Source organism: Euwallacea similis, chromosome 9 (assembly GCF_039881205.1).
Source record: "Euwallacea similis isolate ESF13 chromosome 9, ESF131.1, whole genome shotgun sequence".
NCBI classification, from domain to species: Eukaryota; Metazoa; Arthropoda; class Insecta; order Coleoptera; family Curculionidae; genus Euwallacea; species Euwallacea similis.
The window spans coordinates 2,109,665-2,129,905 of NC_089617.1; the positions used below are offsets into that span (position 1 = coordinate 2,109,665).

Genomic DNA, 20,241 nt, shown 5'->3' on the forward strand with positions numbered 1-20,241 from the left:
CCTAAACAGAATTAACAAGTTAATAATCTTGGAATAATCTGCTTTGATACTCCACTGAACCTTATGACAAGGCGGACTTCCCTTTTAAATTTGGTGCCACGACGGAAAAATGCGTGCTGACAAGCCCTCAGTGTCGAGCGCACGCTGGCTGCACCGACTCGCAGCAATTCACGAACGACGCTGCCGGTTACATGATGGAGGCGAAAACTCACCTAACCTCCGAGCCGATTTGGCAGAAAATCCAGGATTATTACAACACCAAAGGGAAAAACTTAGTGATTAAGGAGCTGTTTGCCAGTGACCCTCACCGCTTCGAGAATTTGAGGTAAGCCCTCATTTGTTTTTGAGCCCTCTCGTGATAGGCGATTGTTTCTCGAGTCACCTCTAAGTGACCTTCATGTTTTTCGCTCGGTTTTGGGGTCAGAAATGGGGCGATTTTTGGTAGACACTTACCGTTACTGTTGCGCAATTTAGTAAACAACTCGTTAATAAATTCACTGATAACTCCAGCTGTTTACGCGTAAAATTACAATATCTAGTAAAGTCTCGAAAATACTTAATGAGAATTTTTATCCTTCCGAAGCACTAGAAACGGCGTTGTCACGGGCCAAAAGAATTCCGTACTAAACTTTCTCCACAATACAAAGGTATAAGGGAAACAATTGTCTGCTACAAAGCTCAATAGCGGTAAACAAACAAATAATTACTTAATTGTTTTCTTAATCTTGTTATAATGTGGGTTCAACTCCAGTGGCGCCGCTTGTTAATTTCTGATTTTATGTTAATTATTAATTAGACAAAATTGAAGAGATTTTTAATTTTGGCCTATGCAGGATTTGAAAAGTCAAATTGTGCAAGTGCTTCATTCACTTCCAGTCCTCAGTTGACTTGATTTTCATAATGCAATATCAGATAAAGGGAAGAGGTACAAACACATAACTATATTTCAGGGGCAGATTGCTGAAATATACATATTCAAGATATTTTGAAGTATTTCCATGTTTCCAAATATTTTTGTTCACAATTATCCCTCAACTACACCACAGACTCCTTGTAGAAAATTTTGGGTAAAAATAAAGGGTGATTATTTAAAAAGAAACTGTCATACTACCTATTCTCACATTTTTTAATAATGTTTCTCGAATATTTTTTGACAATTCATTTATATTGATGTCAAGAATTTTGAAACTAAATTGTTTAAAACGTTTTTTCTAAGTACTTTGACCTCTAATCCATCAAGCTGTAGGTGTAGAAGTAATTCACTCAATAATTACTATTTTTCATATTTTTTCAACACTGCTAGTGATTTCCACGTAAATGAATCATCTTCCAAAGGTATTGTCCCAGTATTTTAGTGCCTAATCTATTAATCCATAGGTGTAGAAGTAGTTACATCAAGAATTACTACTTTTACATGAAAACAGCAAAATCCTTTAATTTAAGTACATTGAATTTACACTCATATCCAAAATTCTTAGCGATTTTTAGTGACGCAGCAGAATGTCCTACAGGACATTTTGTCCACATATTTTAATCCCCAATTTATGAATGGAAAACTGACGCTAATCGGTTAATGGTCGTGACGAATGAATTTACTCCATTTCTTCTCTTTGTTTATGTTTTGCAACACCCACATGGGGTGATAATTTTCCCAATGATACCAATGTAGGACATCTTGTCTTACTCGCTTGCCTTTAACCTCCGTGTTAACATGCATAAACATGCAAAAATAATTCCTTTAACATTTTTTTCTCAAAGGTTAGTTAAACAACTCGCGTTTTTTTATTTAATTTGATCTGGATAAGCTGATTGTCTTTTAGCCTCCGATTGCCAACCCCGCAAGATGGCGACATCCTCATCGATTACTCCAAGAATCGCGTGGACAGTGAGGTCCTCAACCTCCTTTTTGCTTTGGCAAGACAGCGAAACATCGAGAAAGCCAGAGACGCCATGTTTGCTGGACAAAAGATCAACTTCACCGAAAACCGAGCTGTACTGCACGTAGCCCTACGGAACCGAGCCAACACCCCTATCTTGGTTGATGGGAAAGACGTTATGCCCGAGGTCAACGCAGTGTTGGAGCACATGAAGCAGTTCACTAACTCCATTTTGAGTGGTCAATGGAGAGGGTAAACTCTACATTTTTTATTAAAATTTAGTGTTAAAAAAGTTATAAATAAAGGTACTCAGGGAAGCAGATTACGGATGTGGTGAATATTGGCATTGGCGGATCAGATTTGGGGCCTCTAATGGTTACAGAAGCTCTGAAACCCTATAGTAAAGGTCTAAGAGTGCATTTTGTGTCCAACATCGATGGTACCCATTTAGCCGAAACTTTGAGGAAAGTGGATGCTGAAACTGTCCTTTTTATTATCGCGTCGAAGACCTTCACCACACAAGAGACCATCACCAATGCCACTTCAGCTAAAGATTGGTTTCTGGGTTACGCCAAAGATGTATGTCTCTTGTGTTCCTCGTGTGTTCAAGTTTAATAATGTGCCAAAACGTAGCCTGCAGCTGTAGCCAAGCACTTCGTGGCTTTAAGTACCAATGAGCCAAAGGTGAAGGACTTTGGAATTGATCCTGCCAACATGTTTGGGTTCTGGGATTGGGTGGGAGGTAGATATTCTCTGTGGTCTGCAATTGGGCTCAGTATTTCCTTGTCAATTGGTTTTGACAATTTCCACCAGCTTCTAGAAGGGGCCAATCACCTAGACAAGCACTTTTTGACCTCCCCTTTGGAAAAGAATGTTAGTATAATTCCAAAGCAAAATATCTATTGATTAGAAATCTTTAGGCTCCGGTGATTTTGGCCCTTCTGGGCCTCTGGTATGACAATTTCTACGGTGCTGAGACCCACGCCCTGCTGCCCTACGACCAATACCTACATAGATTCGCCGCCTATTTCCAGCAGGGAGATATGGAAAGCAATGGCAAATACGTTACCAAAGCTGGAAAAATCGTGAGTAAGTGTAAAAGTTCAACGTTAGATAGTGTCCTATTGCTGCGTAGGTGGACTACAGCACAGGACCGATCGTGTGGGGCGAACCGGGGACCAATGGGCAACACGCCTTTTATCAACTCATTCATCAGGGTACTCGCATTATTCCTGCTGATTTTATTGCGCCTGCACAGACCCAGAATCCCATCAGGTATGTGAATATTTCGGAACAATTAGAATTCTTGAAAACATCACAGAAATCAAGAAATGAAAACAAAGATATGCGGTGTTTTCTTTTTCTTTAGCAACGGTTTACATCACAAAATCCTCTTGGCCAACTTCCTTGCCCAAACCGAAGCTTTGGCGTTCGGCAAGACCTCTGAACAAGCAAAGACCGAATTGGAAAAATCAGGCCTACAAGGTGAAGCCTTGGATAAACTTTTACCCCATAAAGTATTCCAAGGAAACCGGCCTACCAACAGCATTGTCGTTAAGAAGCTTAACCCCTTCACTTTGGGAGTTCTGATCGGTAAGTTTTTGCGAACGTTAGAAATTTTTTCTTTTACTTCTCAGCATTTTAGCATTGTACGAGCATAAGATCTTCACACAAGGAGTGATTTGGGACATTAATTCGTTCGACCAATGGGGCGTGGAGCTGGGCAAACAGCTGGCCAAAGCCATCGAGCCCGAGTTGCAAGACAACAACCTGGTAACGACGCACGACAGTTCCACTAACGGTCTTATTAACTTCATCAAGGCCAACCGCTAGATGGCACTAAACTGTAGGCCGCAAGCAATAAATGTGTACGCCCCCACTCCCGTTAAATGTCTACCACCCTTTAAATAAATCCTATACTCACTTAGAGGGCTTAAAAATTACTCGAGAACGGAAATAATAATGGTATTATTGTCGAAATCGGTAATAGAGCTGTTGAATAATTGTTTAGAGCGTTTGTAAGATAGGTGTAATTTTTATTTGTTTTTTTTTTTAATTGGAGTAAATGCTGTTTTGACAAGGATTTAAGTTTTTTTTTGCCTTACAAAGATTTGGTTATAGCCTCTAATGGCACATGGGCAGCGAGATTACCCCCAACGGCCATATTGAACTATCAGTTTGGCAATAAAAATACTGCCAACTGCCTCAACGAATCGTGTTAATTACAAGCAGCGAAACTGGAAGAAAGCTAACATGGCGTTTAGATGTTATTTTCATTAATAATTATCTCTAAAAACATTGGCGGACCTGCTTTTATCTCTCCTGATAAACCGTCGAGACAACATCTGATTCCTTCACAACGTATTTAGTATTAAAATTAATCAAATAAAAACCGCACAATGAACATAAATGTCCAAGACCTAATCGGTTCCACCCCACCCGAGCCCACTTTGACAGTAAACTTCTACAGGGTAGCCCATCCCGGCTTATCAACCTTCAACGAAGACAAATTCACCTTTAAAATCGGTAAAACCATCAAAACAACCTGCTGGAAAATCCAAGAAAACTTACTAAAGGAAATCACCTTGGATCAATCGAGTGTCTTCTTCGATTCTGAGGCTTATGTGGTGCAGTGGCAGTTAGAATTAATGTGTGGTGACAATAAGCAAGTTGAAAAGCTTTTGTATTACTGGAAAGGACACAGGGCTCCTAAGGGATACTCCCCATTACCTCCTGGTGTTGAGGAACAGAGTCCGGTGAATAGAATCGTGCAATGGAGCGAACCAGCTTTGTTCTTCCACGCATTTTCCCAACCGATTGTTGTATGTTTGGGAAAAGAATCCGACTTCAATGTTGCGGAGAATCACTTATTTCTAGTTCGAGGAGAGCTACCTGAGGAAGTACACTTATTTGAAGTTCCAATCAGGGGTGAGCACTTGCGAAATAGAGCAGTATTCCTAATTGTTTTACCAAGTAACAGAAAGTTTGTATATTGGTTTGGGGCGTTAGTGCCTGTGGAACAGCGACGAAACGTTGTGACAAAGGCCCAGCTCCATACAAGATTGAAGCAGTGGCAGGAAAACTGGAAAGAGTTTGCTCTACAAAAGGCAGAAGAAAACTCGGAAGGGTCTGAAGTTTTAAACAATGATTTTTTGCACTCTTGTGACTATTTTCACATAAGCCATAAAAAAGCTCTTTCAGAATTTAGCCCTAGATGTTTTTACTTAAACTCTATTACTGGGAGCTTCCAGGCAACTGAAATTGAGTATCCCCTTAGAACTCAAAGTATCGTGGCTCCTTTTCCATTTTTGCAGACCCACCTGTACACTGCCACTCAGCCAGGTTTGCGATGTTTTTCTTGGTAAAAACTCATCTAACATTGTTATGTTACAGCACTATTCCTTCTGGATAATTTTACAGAAGTGTGGCTTTGGGAAGGGGTTAACGATTCGGATTTGAATGAAAAATTGACTAAAAGATTCCAGGAGGAATTGGATTTAGCGCATGAGCTGGCGGAGAAATATGTCCGAGAAAAGGCAAAGTTAGTTCCGGAGGGCATTGTGCTGAGACGGGTCAAGGCCTACCAAGAACCATTAGAGTTTAAACACATATTTCCCTTTTGGGAGTGATTGCGTGATAATATTTGCTATTGATATTTTTTAAAATATTATTCTAAAAATTTCGAGTTTAGTTTGTTGATATATCAGAAACTTATAAACCAAATGTCTTCAACAATATTTCAAATTAATCGTATCCATGAGTTGTATAAGCCAGGTTGTGCTAAGTATCTATTTTAATTTTTAAGACACTTCGTATATACTAAACGGCCAAACTGAGGTGTGTTATCATATGTTTACATTTATCGGCTGACTAAACATTACTTAATATACAAAGTATTCCAAATGCTATATCACACTATTTCTATGTTGAAAAAGGTATGAGATAGATTTTAGGAGTCTTAATTTGCCATATGCAGAGTTGCCAAATAGCTTTTAGTTTTTAAGATATCGAGGAAAGTGTAAAGTATCAAAAATTATCAGATGACCGTGTAGAACACCAAAAAACTGATGTTTCCGCGTATTAGTGGGAAACAAGAAAAACCTTTTTTTTTTTCAAGGAAGTAACGTTTCGAAATATTTAGAGTTCATTACAAACATCCACACCCAGGAGAGGATTTCTTTAAAATACCTTAAAATTTAGTCCTCTCCATTCAAGAACGACACCTCATATTAACGAAGTGCTTTTTAACTAATTGTAAGATATAAATGCTCAGTACGCCATGAGCGTTAGCGTCGTTCTCGGTTCCTCATAATTTTTTTAACAGTCCTTGGGTGTTCAAAATGAAATCAACAGAAACACCCATTGGTGGTACGAATGAAAAAATACAAGTGCATTGCAGAATAACTCTTTTCAATGAAATTTAGGAGTATGTAAATTCTTAGACACACGTAATCCTTACATATCTTTTGAGCGGTGCGATGCCTTTTTGTTTCAAGACATTTACGGATGACTCATCCCTAAACTAGAAAAGAATAGGTATAACCTCCTTCTTCTGTCACTTTCTACCATGTCGGAATGCGACATCTGTCAGATAGCCTTGTCAAACAAACTTTCTAATGACGATTTGTTTTCAACATAACGGGTGTTTAAAAAATCCCCAATTTTCCCTTTAACCGGACTTAACCCCCTGCGCAATATCAATGTGAGTGCTCGCGGCGGCGAAACCCCCACAATGCACCCCAATCGTCGCCGGAAAAAGCGCCCCAATTACGGCCTCAGAACCGTGGAAATCTTACGGGGCTCCAGCGGCTTCGGTTTCACAATATCGGGACAACAGCCCTGCATTTTGTCCTGTATCGTGACCCAGTCCCCTGCCGACCAGGCAGGGCTCCGCGCCGGTGATTTCCTCATCTCAGTCAATGGAATTTCAGTCTCAAAGATGGCCCATGACTCGGTAGTCAGTTTAATTGCAAATTGCGTGGGTCCCATTAAGATGACCATCGCTGAAAACTACTATTCAGACAGCAGTGATGAGGAGCTGGAGTGCAGTAGATCTGCTGGGAGAAAGCCCAAGTACATGCATAAGCCTCGGCATTATCGAAGACTACATAAAGGAATTGTGGTGGAGCCCAATCAGAAGAATATTGCCAAGCTTCGAGATAATATTATGAAGCCCTGTAGCAGTAGTAATGCTGAAAGTTTGAATTTATCCTTGGTAGGAGAGGATGAGGCAAGCCCCATTGAATATAAAGCTTTAATTGGATATTTGGGGACAATTGAAATGCCTAAGCAGCTGTTGCCTAGCTCCAGATTGCAGACTGTGTGCAGCTGTATAAGAAAATTGAGGCAGGAGAAAAGGTCTCCCACTATAGTGCTCATGACAGTTTTACCAACTTGTCTTACATTAAAAAACTCTTCTAATCACATTATTGCCATTTACCCTACTAATCGTGTAGTGTACATAGGCTCCACCACTGATAAAGGCTCCAGATATTTTGGGTTAGTCACTAGTGCTGTCACTAATGACAATCATATGTCAAGTGAGACTGAAGACATCTCAAATAGTTGCCATGTATTTGTAATAGACCCAAAAATAACAGACCATCGACTGCATTTAGACAAAGCAGAAAATTTCAAAATTTCATGCACTCAAGATGCAGTCACAGGTCTCTGTCTTGAATTTCCCGAAAATGCTCTGTACATAGTGAACCTAATTCAAACGATGTATAAGTTACAAGAAGAAGCTTTACAACAGCCACAAAACAATCTCATGATGGCAAACTCCCCTCAACCAAGTGCTTCAAGCAACTCAGATTCAGGTATAGGCTACAGAGATGATTGTGGCAATATCAGCGATAGGATTTTAGTGGTAGAATTTCCTACTTATCGTCCCCTTCCTAGCATCACCACCAACAATAGACCTCATGGCTTTGATGGAGGGGATTTACCTCTTAATGCCCTCATTGATTCTCAAATCCTCAACAATAAGTCTCCATACAAACCAAAAATTGATCTGAACAATATCAGAGCTTATGACAATATTAAGAACAATTTGGGGCTGCTGCAAAAACAACACAACAATGAAGAAATCAACAATAAACCTGTCTGTAGGGCTTTGCCGAGATTTAAATATGGGGACATTGATTCTGGACAGATTTATGCTGAGAACCCTATTGACGTTCCCATTGCTGACATGTCCTCAGTGAAAGAAGAAGGTGTTGAAGAGGCAAAAACTGTAGAGTCTAGTGGTATTATCAACATCTTTCGAGTACCATTTGAGACTCGCAAATCAAAGAAGAAAGCTAGTGGCAGTTGTGAGACCATCGATAACCCATACCATAAGTTAAGTCCCAAAGTTTATGGAGTGCCCAAAGTAAACTATAGTTGTGAAGAGTTGAACAAGAATGAGTTGTTTGAGGATAAATTTTGCTATGGAAGTTTGCAAGACCTCAGTGGATGGGTGGAGCATCAAAGAGAATCTAAAAGGAGCATTTGTGCTCAAAGTGAACCTGATGTAAGAATTCGCAGAGAATCCCTATCTTTGGTAAGTCTTTTGACATCCATTTAATGCACCGGTAATGGTATTTTTAAATTTTCTAGTATTTAAAACTAATGAGGAATGGTACTAACATAGTTTTGGTGGTGTAGGTAAGTTTTAGTCATTGATTTGATTTCTTGGTGATAATCTTGGAATAAACTGATAAAGCAGATATGGTCGCGCTTCTCCGAAATGATTATCTAATGAGTCATGTACGTTGCATTTTCCATCGAATAAATAATTGTTTGTTCAGCAATGAAGTCGACGTTCCCACACTCGGATTTCTCGTCGTCAATGGAAAGCCATAGTAGAGGTAACGTTGCCAGATCTTAAAAAATAATGGTAAATTCGAAAATGTGCAGGAAAGTTGTTGAGAATAATGCGTAGTATGTTGTACTATGATCATACAGGATGATAAATTATTAAGAACGCATTCGTTACTGCTGTGGGATATTTGGATCAGGATGAAGGATATTATTCGAGAGAACCCAAATAATGCTCAAAACTTAATTTATGTTAAAAAACTAGAATTTTCAAATAAAACATTGACTGTTAGGTTTGACGTATCTATCACTCCATTCAAGAAAATTCTTAACTTCCTTATTCTTAATAAAAGACCCGTCGACGCGGTACTCATTTTCAACTGCTTTTTCCGAAAAAGGCAGTAGCAATTTTAGTTTTGGCATAAGGATCACTTGGCTTTAGAAAATCATTAACGTTTGTATTAAAAAAAAAAAAGAAGATATATGATATTATTACGAATTTCTTCTTGTGGTATTTATATGCACACAAGTATATATTTCAAGCAGCTTCAAAACCGCAGGACTACAAATCTGGACGAATCAAAGCGAGAGATACTGTGATTGGCTAAATTAGGCCTCCGCGAACACTAAATATAACACCCCTTCTTTTGGTAATTGACAAAAAGTACCAAAATGCAGCCATTTTTATTAATATATAATGAAATAACTACCTAGAAAATTATAGATTATTTTAAGGCAATGTGCAAAAATGCAGATTGCAATCAATTGATATATGCTGCTCCAAAATAATCGATAATTTTCCACGCACGTCATGAAATTCACAGAAATATTATGTGAACTAATCACCATATATTAGTGATTCTGAAGAATTTTTGTTTAATTGTCGCTATAAAATCTGTTTTAAAGAATAAAATAGACACTGCCATTATTATTTATCTCTAGCGGCGCGTAAACATATAGAAACCTGCGAAACACCTGTGTAAACGCGGCAACGTCGTAGAACCAGTGCCGACACGACCGAGCGCGCCGAACGAGGTTGCCGCCGCGCTCCTTTATTTAAATTATCGTTAATTGTTATTGAAAGTAACGTTGAAAGCCATTTTAATTTAGAATTTAGGGTGTGTTCGCGTACACCTAAAAGCGGCTTTAGTGCGTTGAATGTCGCCATGTAGAAGTGAGTAAGTGCCAGGATTTAGATCACTGCAGGACGAGGGAAAGTCATGGGAACATGCATGTAAGTCAATGGCACAGTCACTGTTTTACTTGATGTTTGAATGATGACGTTTGCCTGAGTTTACTTAATCAATCCGACGGCTATTTGAATAACCAATTTTCAACAAAAAAATATCTCAATTATCCAATAGAGTCGAATTACCTTTGTGCAGATGTTTGCTTTAAGACCGGACATTTCAAGGCTCCATTAAACCATTCGGTTAACACGTTTCTATTGTTTATTGTCATATATATAGGGTGGCCGCGAAAAACGCGTATAAAACGATTCGCTTTTGGGGTCACGGTGCATTGCGCGTATTTATAGTAGGTATTTTAAACTATCTCTGCGTTGGCGGTAAGTCGGCATGGTACCTTATGATAATAAGCCCGTTTTATTTACATAGACGTACCTTATCTTTATTTAACGGAGGTGAATCTGGTGGGTCACGCACCTGCGTGGGAGTTAATTTGTTTGCGCAGGTAAACTGGTGTTAAATCGGGAATTCGCGCAGGCTTGTCTTATAATACTATTTGCGTATGTTTGTTTACGTAGCTGTCACATCTATCATATACCAACAACTGAGGATATGCGGTAACCTCTGATATAGAAGCATAGACAGTTTTTTTCATGCTGTTGCAGTTAAAAATATTTCTTCCCAATTTTCAAACATTCTGTATCAGGACTAACCAAAAATGTCTTGGAAGTTCATAATCAAGTTCTTCTAGTTTCAAAATTCTCGAAAATTTCTCATATCGTAGCGATTCACTTCAAATAAATGACATAAAGTAACCTAAACTAACCCGATAATTACTAATCAGATCGGTCTAGATTATCAGTTAGAAAGTGAAGAATTTAACGTCGTTAATTTGAACTAACATTGCTAGATAATTTCACAGATGCATCTGTAATACATCTAGCGCTTGACAGTCAGTCAATGCAAGGATACATAGTAAAAAGTAAATTTTTGAATTCAATGTTAATATAATATATAGAATATTCTTAGCTTTATATACCTTCAAGAAGATATGGTTGATTGAATTGAGAAAGTCAATTTCTTCGTTGTAGTCTCTTCTACATTTCTATTAAGTAAATATGGTGTTGAAATACAGCTTTAACTTGCACCAAGTAATTCTTTTATTGACTTGAAAATGCCAAATTCTTATTTTGAGTAAATACTCGTGTAGTACATTTTAGATAAGAAAATACTTAAAATAAATTGGTGCCATTTCAGTTGATCTTTCGTTTTTAGTTTAAATAAATGTTCTATTACTTTCGATTCGTCCTATATTCTCAATTTAAATGCATTTACTTGATGTCAACTATGGAAAGTATTTGTGGATTTACATATTCATAACAAGTATATACTTTTTTCTGTGTAGTCTTGCAACAATTATTAATTCGTAACGTACAAAGTCAGTGGACTAAAGCAATCCACCTGTAACAGCCGAACCAACCCACTTCCCCTTTGCTTTCGCACCTGACGCACCGTAACCGTTTTCCCCCTACAAATCTACACGAAAGTCAACCGCATTCCTATGGTGTAACCTGCCTCGTAGAGACACAGTTTTTCAATAATTATCAGATAAAAATTTGTTTATATCCATTGAGATCGGGAAGTACTAATCGTTGTTTTTCGCGATGTTGATGGTGGGACCCCTTCCTGTGCACTTCAGGTGAACAGAGTTGTTTTTCAGTAGTTAATTGTCGGCGCATTGTTTCACGGAAAAATTAGTGCCACCCTATACTTAATGATATTAGCAGTGAAACAATGGCCCGTGTATTCCGATTTGCGTCAAGCGATTTTATTGCCTCCCGACTACGGAAGAAAATTAATTAAACGGTGACGTCCGTCAGTAGTCGAAACTTTATTAATAGATAGCGAGGAGCTCATTAAATTTCGTTTATTTGGTTTGTATAGTGGAGACAGACTGGGCCGAAGGTATTCTCGATGACACTCAATCATTTGAGAAGAAGTCTAGAAATTACATTGTTCATTTACTCTCTGTCATATGATTAATATCAATTTGACTTATTTAGGTTATTCAGTATGACAGATGTTAAATATTTGACATCTGTCAGAATCTTATCAAATCGCTGTCAGGAAGAAATTACAACAATTTCTTCTATCGCAATCCCTTTGGTACAGTCTGTTTTATCTTTATTCTTCTTAAGTATTTACACCTCTATGGTCTTTGGGGCTGTAAGGTACTTTTGTTTTGACTTTCTTTTTCGGGTATTGAATAATTAAATAAAGTTGGCTTAAGGCTGCTAGGCGTTAACGTGACATTTGGCATGATATTTTTCTTGACGTATGATTGATTTAGATTCGAAGAGTATTAATTTGTCAAGCAACTGAAAATTTTTAATTTTGTCTTGGACACCCAACTCTCCGCCGGTTTCTGTCAGTTAGAAAAGATTACATTTCTTCATTTCAATTTCAAAAATTCACAAACATTAGAACGCATGTTAAAATAACTACATTACACCACTGAATTTAGTACAGTTATAAAACTCATCTGTTTTTTATTATAATTTATGAAATTAATGGTAATAAAAAACTGATGAATAGAAGAAAAAAAATGAAAATACCGAAATTTGTCAAGAAACTAGGGGCGTGGGGAGGGGCAACTCAACTTGTTCAGGATTTCAAAGCGCCTACAATATAATGATAAATAGATACGACAAAATCAAATTTCTTGTCAGATTTATAGCCATTTTTAAAAACAGCATTTAAACTTCTCCACATGACATGGCAATGACAATTAATAAATGCAGGTTGTGCAAGGATGTCATCGCAGACTTCATAAGCATTATATGTGCGCTGTTTTCCATTGCCACGAGTATCCCCTAGCAGCCTTATTATTATCCCTCCACATTTCCGCTCTCTTAATCTTAAATTAACCGGGTGCATGTTGGTGGTGCTGTATAGAGATGGGCATCAAGGTACCAGCGTGGTGGTGGCCCTACGACCCATCACACCCTTCAAACGGTTCCACACCCTCGGCGCGTCGCGACGCCGCTTCGCTGCGCAGTTCGCACTGCGCAAACAACGCCCGTCATCCACCTTCGATTTGTGCAGCGAGATTGTCCCCAAGGAGCAGGTACCACCTTTTTGTTATTTAATCGGCCAGACTTAAACCCCATGCACATGTTTATTTATGCATGTTTAAGTAGAAATTTGATGAGTTGTCCGAACGCCCACTTCCGCGATATGCAGTCTTGGTGGCGTTGGAATTATTATTTAGTTATATTGTAGCCGTTATGCGTTTGGTGAATGTGGATTTTAGGTTTATGGAGCATGTTCTTGTTCTTGTGCAATAGACGAGCCACTTTAGACTCGGATTGTATACCCTATTTGAGGCTTGTTCGGGAGGTAGTTGAGAAAAACGCGGTTTTTTACGTAAGTTTAAAAAAACCAAGGAATTACCTGATGGATTGTTGTTGTCTTTATTAAGCGAAAACAATTATTCCTGTCACGCAGTGAATTGATAGCTCACAGTTCTCGCTGATTAATGCTTGTTTACCCGGGCAATGTTGACTAAAACAATCGAGGATGCTTAATTTAATTTGCGCCATTTTATTTGTTAATTGGGAAATTCTAATCAAAAGACATTTTTTTTAGTAATGTCGGCAACGCTGCAGTCAACTACCCAAGGGTTAAAAGGGACGACAAGAGCGTCTTCTAAACTAAAAATTACAAGTAGATCGGTCTTCTTTTTTGATTACTCGATATTGCCTTTACAATGTTACTAGTTGATTTTAACCAAGATTGTTTTTCAAGTAGATGTGCGTGTAACCAAATATAAAAACGAATACAAAAGTAAAGTCTTGTAGGCCGTCGAGAAGGTGTCGTTTTGATCAATCGCTCATGAATAAATTCGCTCATTATGTATGTTTTATAATTATTTCAAACCTACTTAAATACTAAAAAAAATGGCTGTGCCGCCGCTGTCTCAATTAGCCCCATCTCGGCTTAAATTAGAATCTCATTCCTCACCCACTTGTCCAATTAACCATCGCTAGGAAGCAGTAACCCCAATTGCAACAATAAACCGCTAATGGAAATGTGTCTGCTCATTATTCATCGGCGCATTTCAATTTTAAATCCAACAGGCTTAAATCTTTGCTATCCTGGAAGCTCAGGATGCAAAAATGTCCAACAGGACTACGATCAGTTACGCATCCGCCCACCATTCTCAACTCATTTTACAGTCGTACCCGAACAATAAGTACCACCATTATAGCCGTCACAGATAATGATCATGATTGGCGTTTAAAGTAGCGTGCGACCTCCGGTAGCAACTGTTGTAGTTAGTCGATGATGCGCCGCCTTTACTGCCACAACAATGCTGGTACTGACCGACTATTATTTGGTGTTTCAGTGCGACCAGAATGGCGGAGGAGGCAAGGGTGGTACCTCAAACGAAGGGCCGTCCTCGTGGGCCGCGTCCCTAGAAAAGCTGCTAGAGGATCCCGTCGGCGTGCATGCATTTGCGGTAAGTTTTGAGGACAATGAGGGCGTGAAAGCGTATCGGTCCGTAAATTAGTGCCTAGTTCCTTTTGGTATATGACCTCGATATACGTTGATGGAAAAAGTATAATCTAAGATTGATTAGAGATTTGACAATTCTGCATTCAACAATCAAAATGACTTCGGTGTAATAATTCATGAAACTTTTACTGCCAACTGTCAAGGCTGATATTTCTTCGTGAATACCTATAGACTATGATAAATGATGACTTGATACAATTACTCTTATGCAAATTGATGAATTTATATCTTAATTCCCAGAAAACGATACACATTGGCAACGTCGCAATCTGTCAAATGTGCTATTTATGTAGCGGTTCAAGTAATATTGACATTTTTGTAAGGTTACAATTTCAATGGATCAATTAATAAGCAAAAATGTATGGTTTACGTCACAAACTTTTACGTTTTGTTATTTTGTATTCGAAATGTTACCTTTTAGTAATGTTCTAAATTATCAAAAGTGACGTTCGAAAAATATAAACCTTTTCATTTCTCAGCTGTGCCTGTGCGTCACGTAATATGCATGAGTAGTTTGAGGAATTCAGCACTGATATAATATAATAAGCTGACAAAATCTTGGCAAAATTTAAATTTATTGAAAGTAACATTTTTGAATCAATATTGATATTTCAGTCTCTTTTTCCGATGTTATAAACCGTTTAAGTTACTTTTACAAAAGTTTACAAAAAAAAATGAAAAAAACTAATTTTTTTCAAATAATAAATTCGTGTGTTATTTGTTGATATAGGGTAAATCACACATACTGACAACACTGTTGTATATTGACATTGTTCCGCAGTGCCCATATTGTCAATGCCCTATGTTCACATATACGAACATTGGACTAACAGTAACATCGATATCAATCAATTTTCATTTTTATGACATTCATACGTTACAGTATTGTCTTATGTTTTCCTTGCCATTTTACGTTACTATAATCCTATTAAGACCATTGATATTTTACACGGGTCGGGTGGTTATTTAAGCAGATCAATATATTTTCACGAACAACATTACTTCTACTAAAACTGTATTTCGCTGTCAGAAATGTTCCCATAACAGTGAAGAAATTATAATTATTCAAGAGGGCTACATCAATATTAATCAAATGTTATTTTCATTGACCTTCAAAAATCTGTGTATATGTTACAGCGTTGCCTTATATGTATTTTTCCTATTTTCTAGGAGTTCCTAAAAAAAGAATTCAGCGCTGAAAATATCTATTTCTGGACGGCTTGTGAACGGTATCGCTGCCTCGCCTCGCAAACAGAGCGCTGCATAGAAGCGCAACGCATCTACAAGCAGCACGTAGGCAGCGGAGCACCAGAAGCGGTCAATGTGGACGCGCATGGCGTCCTGGCAGCCGAGCAAGGTTTGCCCGAGGCGAGGCCAGACATTTTCGACATCGCCCAGAAGCAGATTTTCAACCTCATCAAATTCGACAGTTACCCGCGGTTCCTCAAGTCGGAACTGTACAAGAGGTGCTCGGGCGGGGACGTTTACACCCCCGCCTTTGACGTGAGGCTTGCGTTGCACAATGATGTGCCGCAGCTAGCAACGCCGCAATCGAAGCTAAAAAAGTCGTTAAGCAACGCGGAGGACCGACGCAGAAAGTCGCTGTTGCCGTGGCATAGGAAGACATCTTCGTCAAGGTCCAAGTCGCGCGAGCGCAATGAAACTCAGAAGAGTTGGGACGGAGTTCTTACGGTGCCAGAGAGGGAGGAAAGCAAGCGGTTATTGAGCACTAGTGATATTCATTCCAGTCACTCATCACTCACTAGTTTGGATTTAGCTGCCAGCCAGGTGGTTAGAGTCTCAGCCACCTTACTTGCTAACACCCTAACAATTATTAACCTCCCTAGGACAATATCAGACAGGAGGAGACGCGCACTGCCCTCTGCAGAGTACTTCTCACCAATGGCAGCACTACGGTGGTGCAAATCAAAGAGGGCGACACAATACAACAGCTAATTGATCGCCTGCTAGAAAAACGAGGCCTGACCTACTCCTCTTATGAAGTGTATACGAACAAACACCCCAAATCTTTGGACAGCGGGGAGAGTTCGGGCAAACTGGCTGGATGTGAAGTTACAGTGGAACAGCGCGTGATTTTCAAACTTGATCTGCCCAATAAGAAAATTATTTCAGTCAAATCTAAGTATACCAAGATCATAGTGGACGTCTTGAGACCTATTTTACATAAATACAAGTTCGCCCTAGAAGAGGTCATGGTCACAAGGGCGGGATATCCGGTAGATGTCCGATTACCGGTGACCACGATCGATAACGGACGATTGAACATTCAGCTGAAAGGTGAGTGGAACATAAGACATTTAAATAATATCTAACAGATGTCGACTAGGTTTGATAATCATATATGTCAAAATCATATGAAAGCTGACACATGATCTACCATAGACGTGAAACGTGACAGCATAAACTTCATTCATAGTTCAATTTCACACAATTTTTCCTCTTTTCTTTAATAGAATTATGGTTAGATATAGGGTTTTTTTGGATTTCAGCCGATGGGGGATGTGCAATGGAAGCGGTGGTTCCCACGATTAGAGTGAATAAATTGGAGGAGATGGAGATTACAAACAGGGTATTTGAGGACATTTTACAGGAAAAGTCCGAAGGCGAAGCCCTGAAGGTGGTGAAGTCCGATAAGGGATCTGTCAAGGTAAATAAATGTCATTTGCGTAAAATAGTGGTTTCCATGTCTAGGCTTTAACAATGACAGTATCCTCAGTATGATTACTGTCACTAACAATGACAATGTTCGCAATTAGCAAACTGATCACTACCACAAAAATTGGCCAATTTCCTGCCCAACGCCGTAATCAACTCGTAACGCTCAGGGATTACGCGAGGCGTAAATAAAATTCATTACTTAATACTGATATCTCCCAACAGATTCAAGTGACAACAATAGGACAATTGAAAAAAGTATATAAAAATACGTTTAGTGTTGAAATGTGGTTTATTTGCTTTTTTTGTATTCGTTATTCATTTTGTTTTCGTTTCGCGTTAAACCATAATCACAAAAAAATCAAGAAGTTGTCATGGAATATGTCAATTGAGTCTTAAGAGACAAAGCGTAAAATACTGGTCAAAAAAAGTAACGATCTAGTAAGACTATAATTTAATAACCGCAACCACTGACGAGTTTCTTCTATTACACGAATATTGTGAACAAATTTCCAAAATCCTACTTTATTCAGTCATATATACTATATTATAGAGTGAAGACTGGGGCTCTGAACACTCGGGACTTTTGGGTAAATTCCTAAGACGTGACTCTGCCATGCAAGACAAAAAAAAGAAGCCAGGAAAAGAGGAAATTCTGCCGGAAAACCAACCCAAAAAACCATTGATCGCGAAGCTGAAAGCGGGCGCTAATAAGCTGCACGTAGCTGCTTGCAGCGAGAACGATGGTACAAGTCTCTATAGTTTTTCTTTTTTTTTAAATAAAATTGTTCCTTGTAGAACTAGTAGAAGGTCTAACCAGGGCGCAGCGCCGCTTGGAAGACCAACGAGGCACCGAAATCAACTTCGAACTTCCCGATTTCCTGAAAGACAAAGAGGAGCGGGGGCTCCTCAAACAATCCGAAACTCATTCCTTGCAAGCCAAAGTGGCTTTAACCAAGAGTTTGCGGCAAGACTCGCACCCCAATTACGAAAACCAAACAATCACAGCGCAGTCACATAAACTCAGCCCAGAAAAAGGCAATAATAAATCGGTAGAAAACTTGAAGAAACAGGTTAAATCAGTATTAGAAGGAGGTTCTAAGTCAGAGCCCCCGCCATTGCCCCCCAAACCGAAAATAGTGCCGATGAAGCCCCCAAATTGGGGCCACCAGGGCGGGTTTTGTAAAGCCGCCCGAGACGTACCTGCGGAGAAACTCATCAAGAATGAGACGTTTCTCGAACAGCCTTCGAGCAGCTTCGTGTGAGTTTGTATACTGTGTAGTGTTTTTTTTTTATTTATATACAGATTTATATGTATTATTTGACAGAGTATTTAAATATTTGGATTAATTTGAGTAAAGACTTTTCTATGATTTGGTGTTGTTTTTGGGTTAATTAGAAGAGGGAACTGAAATCCGAACGGTAAAAGGGTATATACAACACTGTGGTTTGCATCATCTTTTTACAGTACAAATGTTTAATATAGGAGTGCATATACATATATTCAAAATCGCATCTAAATATTTTAATTATTGTAAGTTATTGGCAAGTTTGAAATTTAATAATTTATCCTAGTGAAGCGGCACTGCAAAATACTAACAAAGATAAAGGCCAAACAACACTCTCATCAAAATTCTGTTAACTGACCAGGGGGTCATTAGATTTTCGAAATTAGCAATAGAGAAAAATATGTTTAAAATGTAAAATTTAAACATTCTGTAACTGGAAAACTAAGTTTCTCTCTACATTGTCATATGAATGTTTTTTTGCATCACTCTAAAAATGTGTACACATTTTAGTTTCGGTTGTTATTTAAATCGTGTTTTTATGAAAAATCACTTAATAATGGGGTTGCCTTTTTGGGAATTAATTAAAGAAATTATACTCTTATTTTCGTCTATATGGCAAGAGTACGCGCCAAAGAAACATTTTGAGATAAAATAGCTACGCTTCACACTCCATGGCCTCCCGTTACAAATACAGAGTGATCATTTAAATTTCATATGTAGCTAGTTGTGGGATTTTACACAAGAGAAATAGAAGATAAAAAGTAGATTTTAGCTTGATCATATGCCGCAAAATGACATTAAAATTAATTTACTTTACTAATAATTACTTTTAAGTTTCAAGATTTCAATTAAACATTAAGACTATTTTTTTAACAGCACAAGTCTAATTGTTTGAAAAATTTACAATAATTGCTGAAAATTTTATCCATCCACAAATTTAGGTCCTTTTTGAGAATTCTGTGACAGGTACCATAAAATAAGTCAATCTGCTGTGACAATCTCCTCAAGGAAGTACTCAAGTTTTTATACATTCTCTGTCATACATTTTCTACAGTGTACGGAGTTCGTTTTTTTGGTTTTCCGCTGCCTGACTTTCTCTGAATGCTGCCGGTTTCACGAAATAAATTTACAACATACTTCAGTGTATTTGCGAAGTTCAATTCATCTGTTACAACTTCAGGGAATTTTTCACGAAATTCTCGAAAACAGAGTTAAACTTCATAAACCCGTTCTTCATTAATTTGGTGTCCATTACGAAAATAGGCTTTAATTATAAATATTTTCTGCTCGTCGGTGAACATCATTTTGCGGTAAGTATAGGAAACTGAATTTAAACAAAAGATAATGTGGTCTTAAAAAAGACTAATTTTTTATAAAACGGATAAAATTAATAAAATAACAGAGAGAAGAAAACGAAAAAATGCAATGGCCAAATGGTAAATAATCAAAATAATAAATAATGATTGGCTAAATGTCTCCGGAAGGAGCGTTTCGACATGAAAAATTAACAAATGATTTAGGTTATTTAGGTAACCAAATATACACAAACAATAATCGACATACATTCTTTTCTTCAACAAATTCCATAGCTTACTAGATATGAAATTTAAATGATCTTTCTGTATTTAACCCTTCAAAAATTCTTTACTTCTCCCATTACAATGATAAAATAATACTTTACAACACAGGGAAGTGTGCTAAATTCGGTTGAGTATACGTAGATATATTAAATGAAAAAAAAACTTGTCAAAACTTACAGTAAAACGAGTTGATTGTTAAAGATGTCGAACTAAAACAAAGTTGTAGGAAGTCCTGCAGCGGCCATCTTAGTTC

At 38.1% G+C, this 20,241-nt stretch overlaps 5 protein-coding genes across 7 annotated transcripts in view; 4 read left to right on the top strand and 1 right to left on the bottom strand.

Moving 5' to 3' along the window:
* Nucleotides 1-724, bottom strand: part of LOC136410690 (5-oxoprolinase) — a 104,144-nt gene extending 103,420 nt beyond the window's left edge. For both annotated transcript variants that reach the window (XM_066392964.1, XM_066392963.1), the window contains exon 1: nt 454-724. The gene's annotated coding sequence lies outside the window, so the exon portion shown is untranslated. The remainder of the gene's footprint in view (nt 1-453) is intronic.
* Pgi (glucose-6-phosphate isomerase) lies at nt 124-3,957 on the top strand. Its single transcript, XM_066392983.1, has 8 exons — nt 124-325; nt 1,821-2,129; nt 2,183-2,456; nt 2,511-2,750; nt 2,798-2,962; nt 3,013-3,152; nt 3,247-3,470; nt 3,523-3,957. The coding sequence occupies exons 1-8, from the start codon at nt 192-194 to the stop codon at nt 3,708-3,710; spliced, it is 1,674 nt and encodes a 557-aa protein (XP_066249080.1). The 5' UTR covers nt 124-191; the 3' UTR covers nt 3,711-3,957.
* Nucleotides 3,958-4,196: 239 nt separating this feature from the next.
* Nucleotides 4,197-5,506, top strand: LOC136411043 (supervillin-like). The gene is made up of 2 exons (XM_066393448.1): nt 4,197-5,219; nt 5,271-5,506. The coding sequence occupies exons 1-2, from the start codon at nt 4,277-4,279 to the stop codon at nt 5,504-5,506; spliced, it is 1,179 nt and encodes a 392-aa protein (XP_066249545.1). The 5' UTR covers nt 4,197-4,276.
* A 964-nt stretch (nt 5,507-6,470) lies between these two features.
* On the top strand, nt 6,471-18,492 carry loco (locomotion defects). Of its 2 annotated transcripts, none has more exons than XM_066393605.1 (7): nt 6,471-8,421; nt 14,274-14,387; nt 15,614-16,234; nt 16,291-16,741; nt 16,954-17,111; nt 17,673-17,865; nt 17,918-18,492. In XM_066393605.1, the coding sequence occupies exons 1-7, from the start codon at nt 6,610-6,612 to the stop codon at nt 18,382-18,384; spliced, it is 3,816 nt and encodes a 1,271-aa protein (XP_066249702.1). In that variant the 5' UTR covers nt 6,471-6,609; the 3' UTR covers nt 18,385-18,492. The 2 variants fall into 2 exon arrangements, with proteins under 2 accessions (XP_066249702.1, XP_066249703.1); XM_066393606.1 differs by having other exon boundaries at nt 15,614-16,231.
* Prosalpha3 (proteasome alpha3 subunit) overlaps nt 9,730-20,241 on the top strand; it is a 46,924-nt gene continuing 36,412 nt past the window's right edge. Inside the window, exon 1 of the mRNA XM_066393632.1 lies at nt 9,730-9,744. The gene's annotated coding sequence lies outside the window, so the exon portion shown is untranslated. The remainder of the gene's footprint in view (nt 9,745-20,241) is intronic.

Excerpts from the sequence above, each read along its gene's own strand:
- loco (XM_066393605.1), top strand. The coding sequence starts at position 6,610 with ATGCACCCCAATCGTCGCCGGAAAAAGCGCCCCAATTACGGCCTCAGA. Across the intron at positions 8,422-14,273 it reads GCAGAGAATCCCTATCTTTG|TGCGACCAGAATGGCGGAGG; the intron begins GTAAGTCTTTTG and ends TTGGTGTTTCAG. Across the intron at positions 17,866-17,917 it reads TGCTTGCAGCGAGAACGATG|AACTAGTAGAAGGTCTAACC; the intron begins GTACAAGTCTCT and ends TGTTCCTTGTAG.
- LOC136411043 (XM_066393448.1), top strand. The coding sequence starts at position 4,277 with ATGAACATAAATGTCCAAGACCTAATCGGTTCCACCCCACCCGAGCCC. Across the intron at positions 5,220-5,270 it reads GTACACTGCCACTCAGCCAG|CACTATTCCTTCTGGATAAT; the intron begins GTTTGCGATGTT and ends GTTATGTTACAG.
- Pgi (XM_066392983.1), top strand. The coding sequence starts at position 192 with ATGATGGAGGCGAAAACTCACCTAACCTCCGAGCCGATTTGGCAGAAA. Across the intron at positions 2,130-2,182 it reads TTGAGTGGTCAATGGAGAGG|GTACTCAGGGAAGCAGATTA; the intron begins GTAAACTCTACA and ends TTATAAATAAAG. Across the intron at positions 3,471-3,522 it reads CACTTTGGGAGTTCTGATCG|CATTGTACGAGCATAAGATC; the intron begins GTAAGTTTTTGC and ends TCAGCATTTTAG.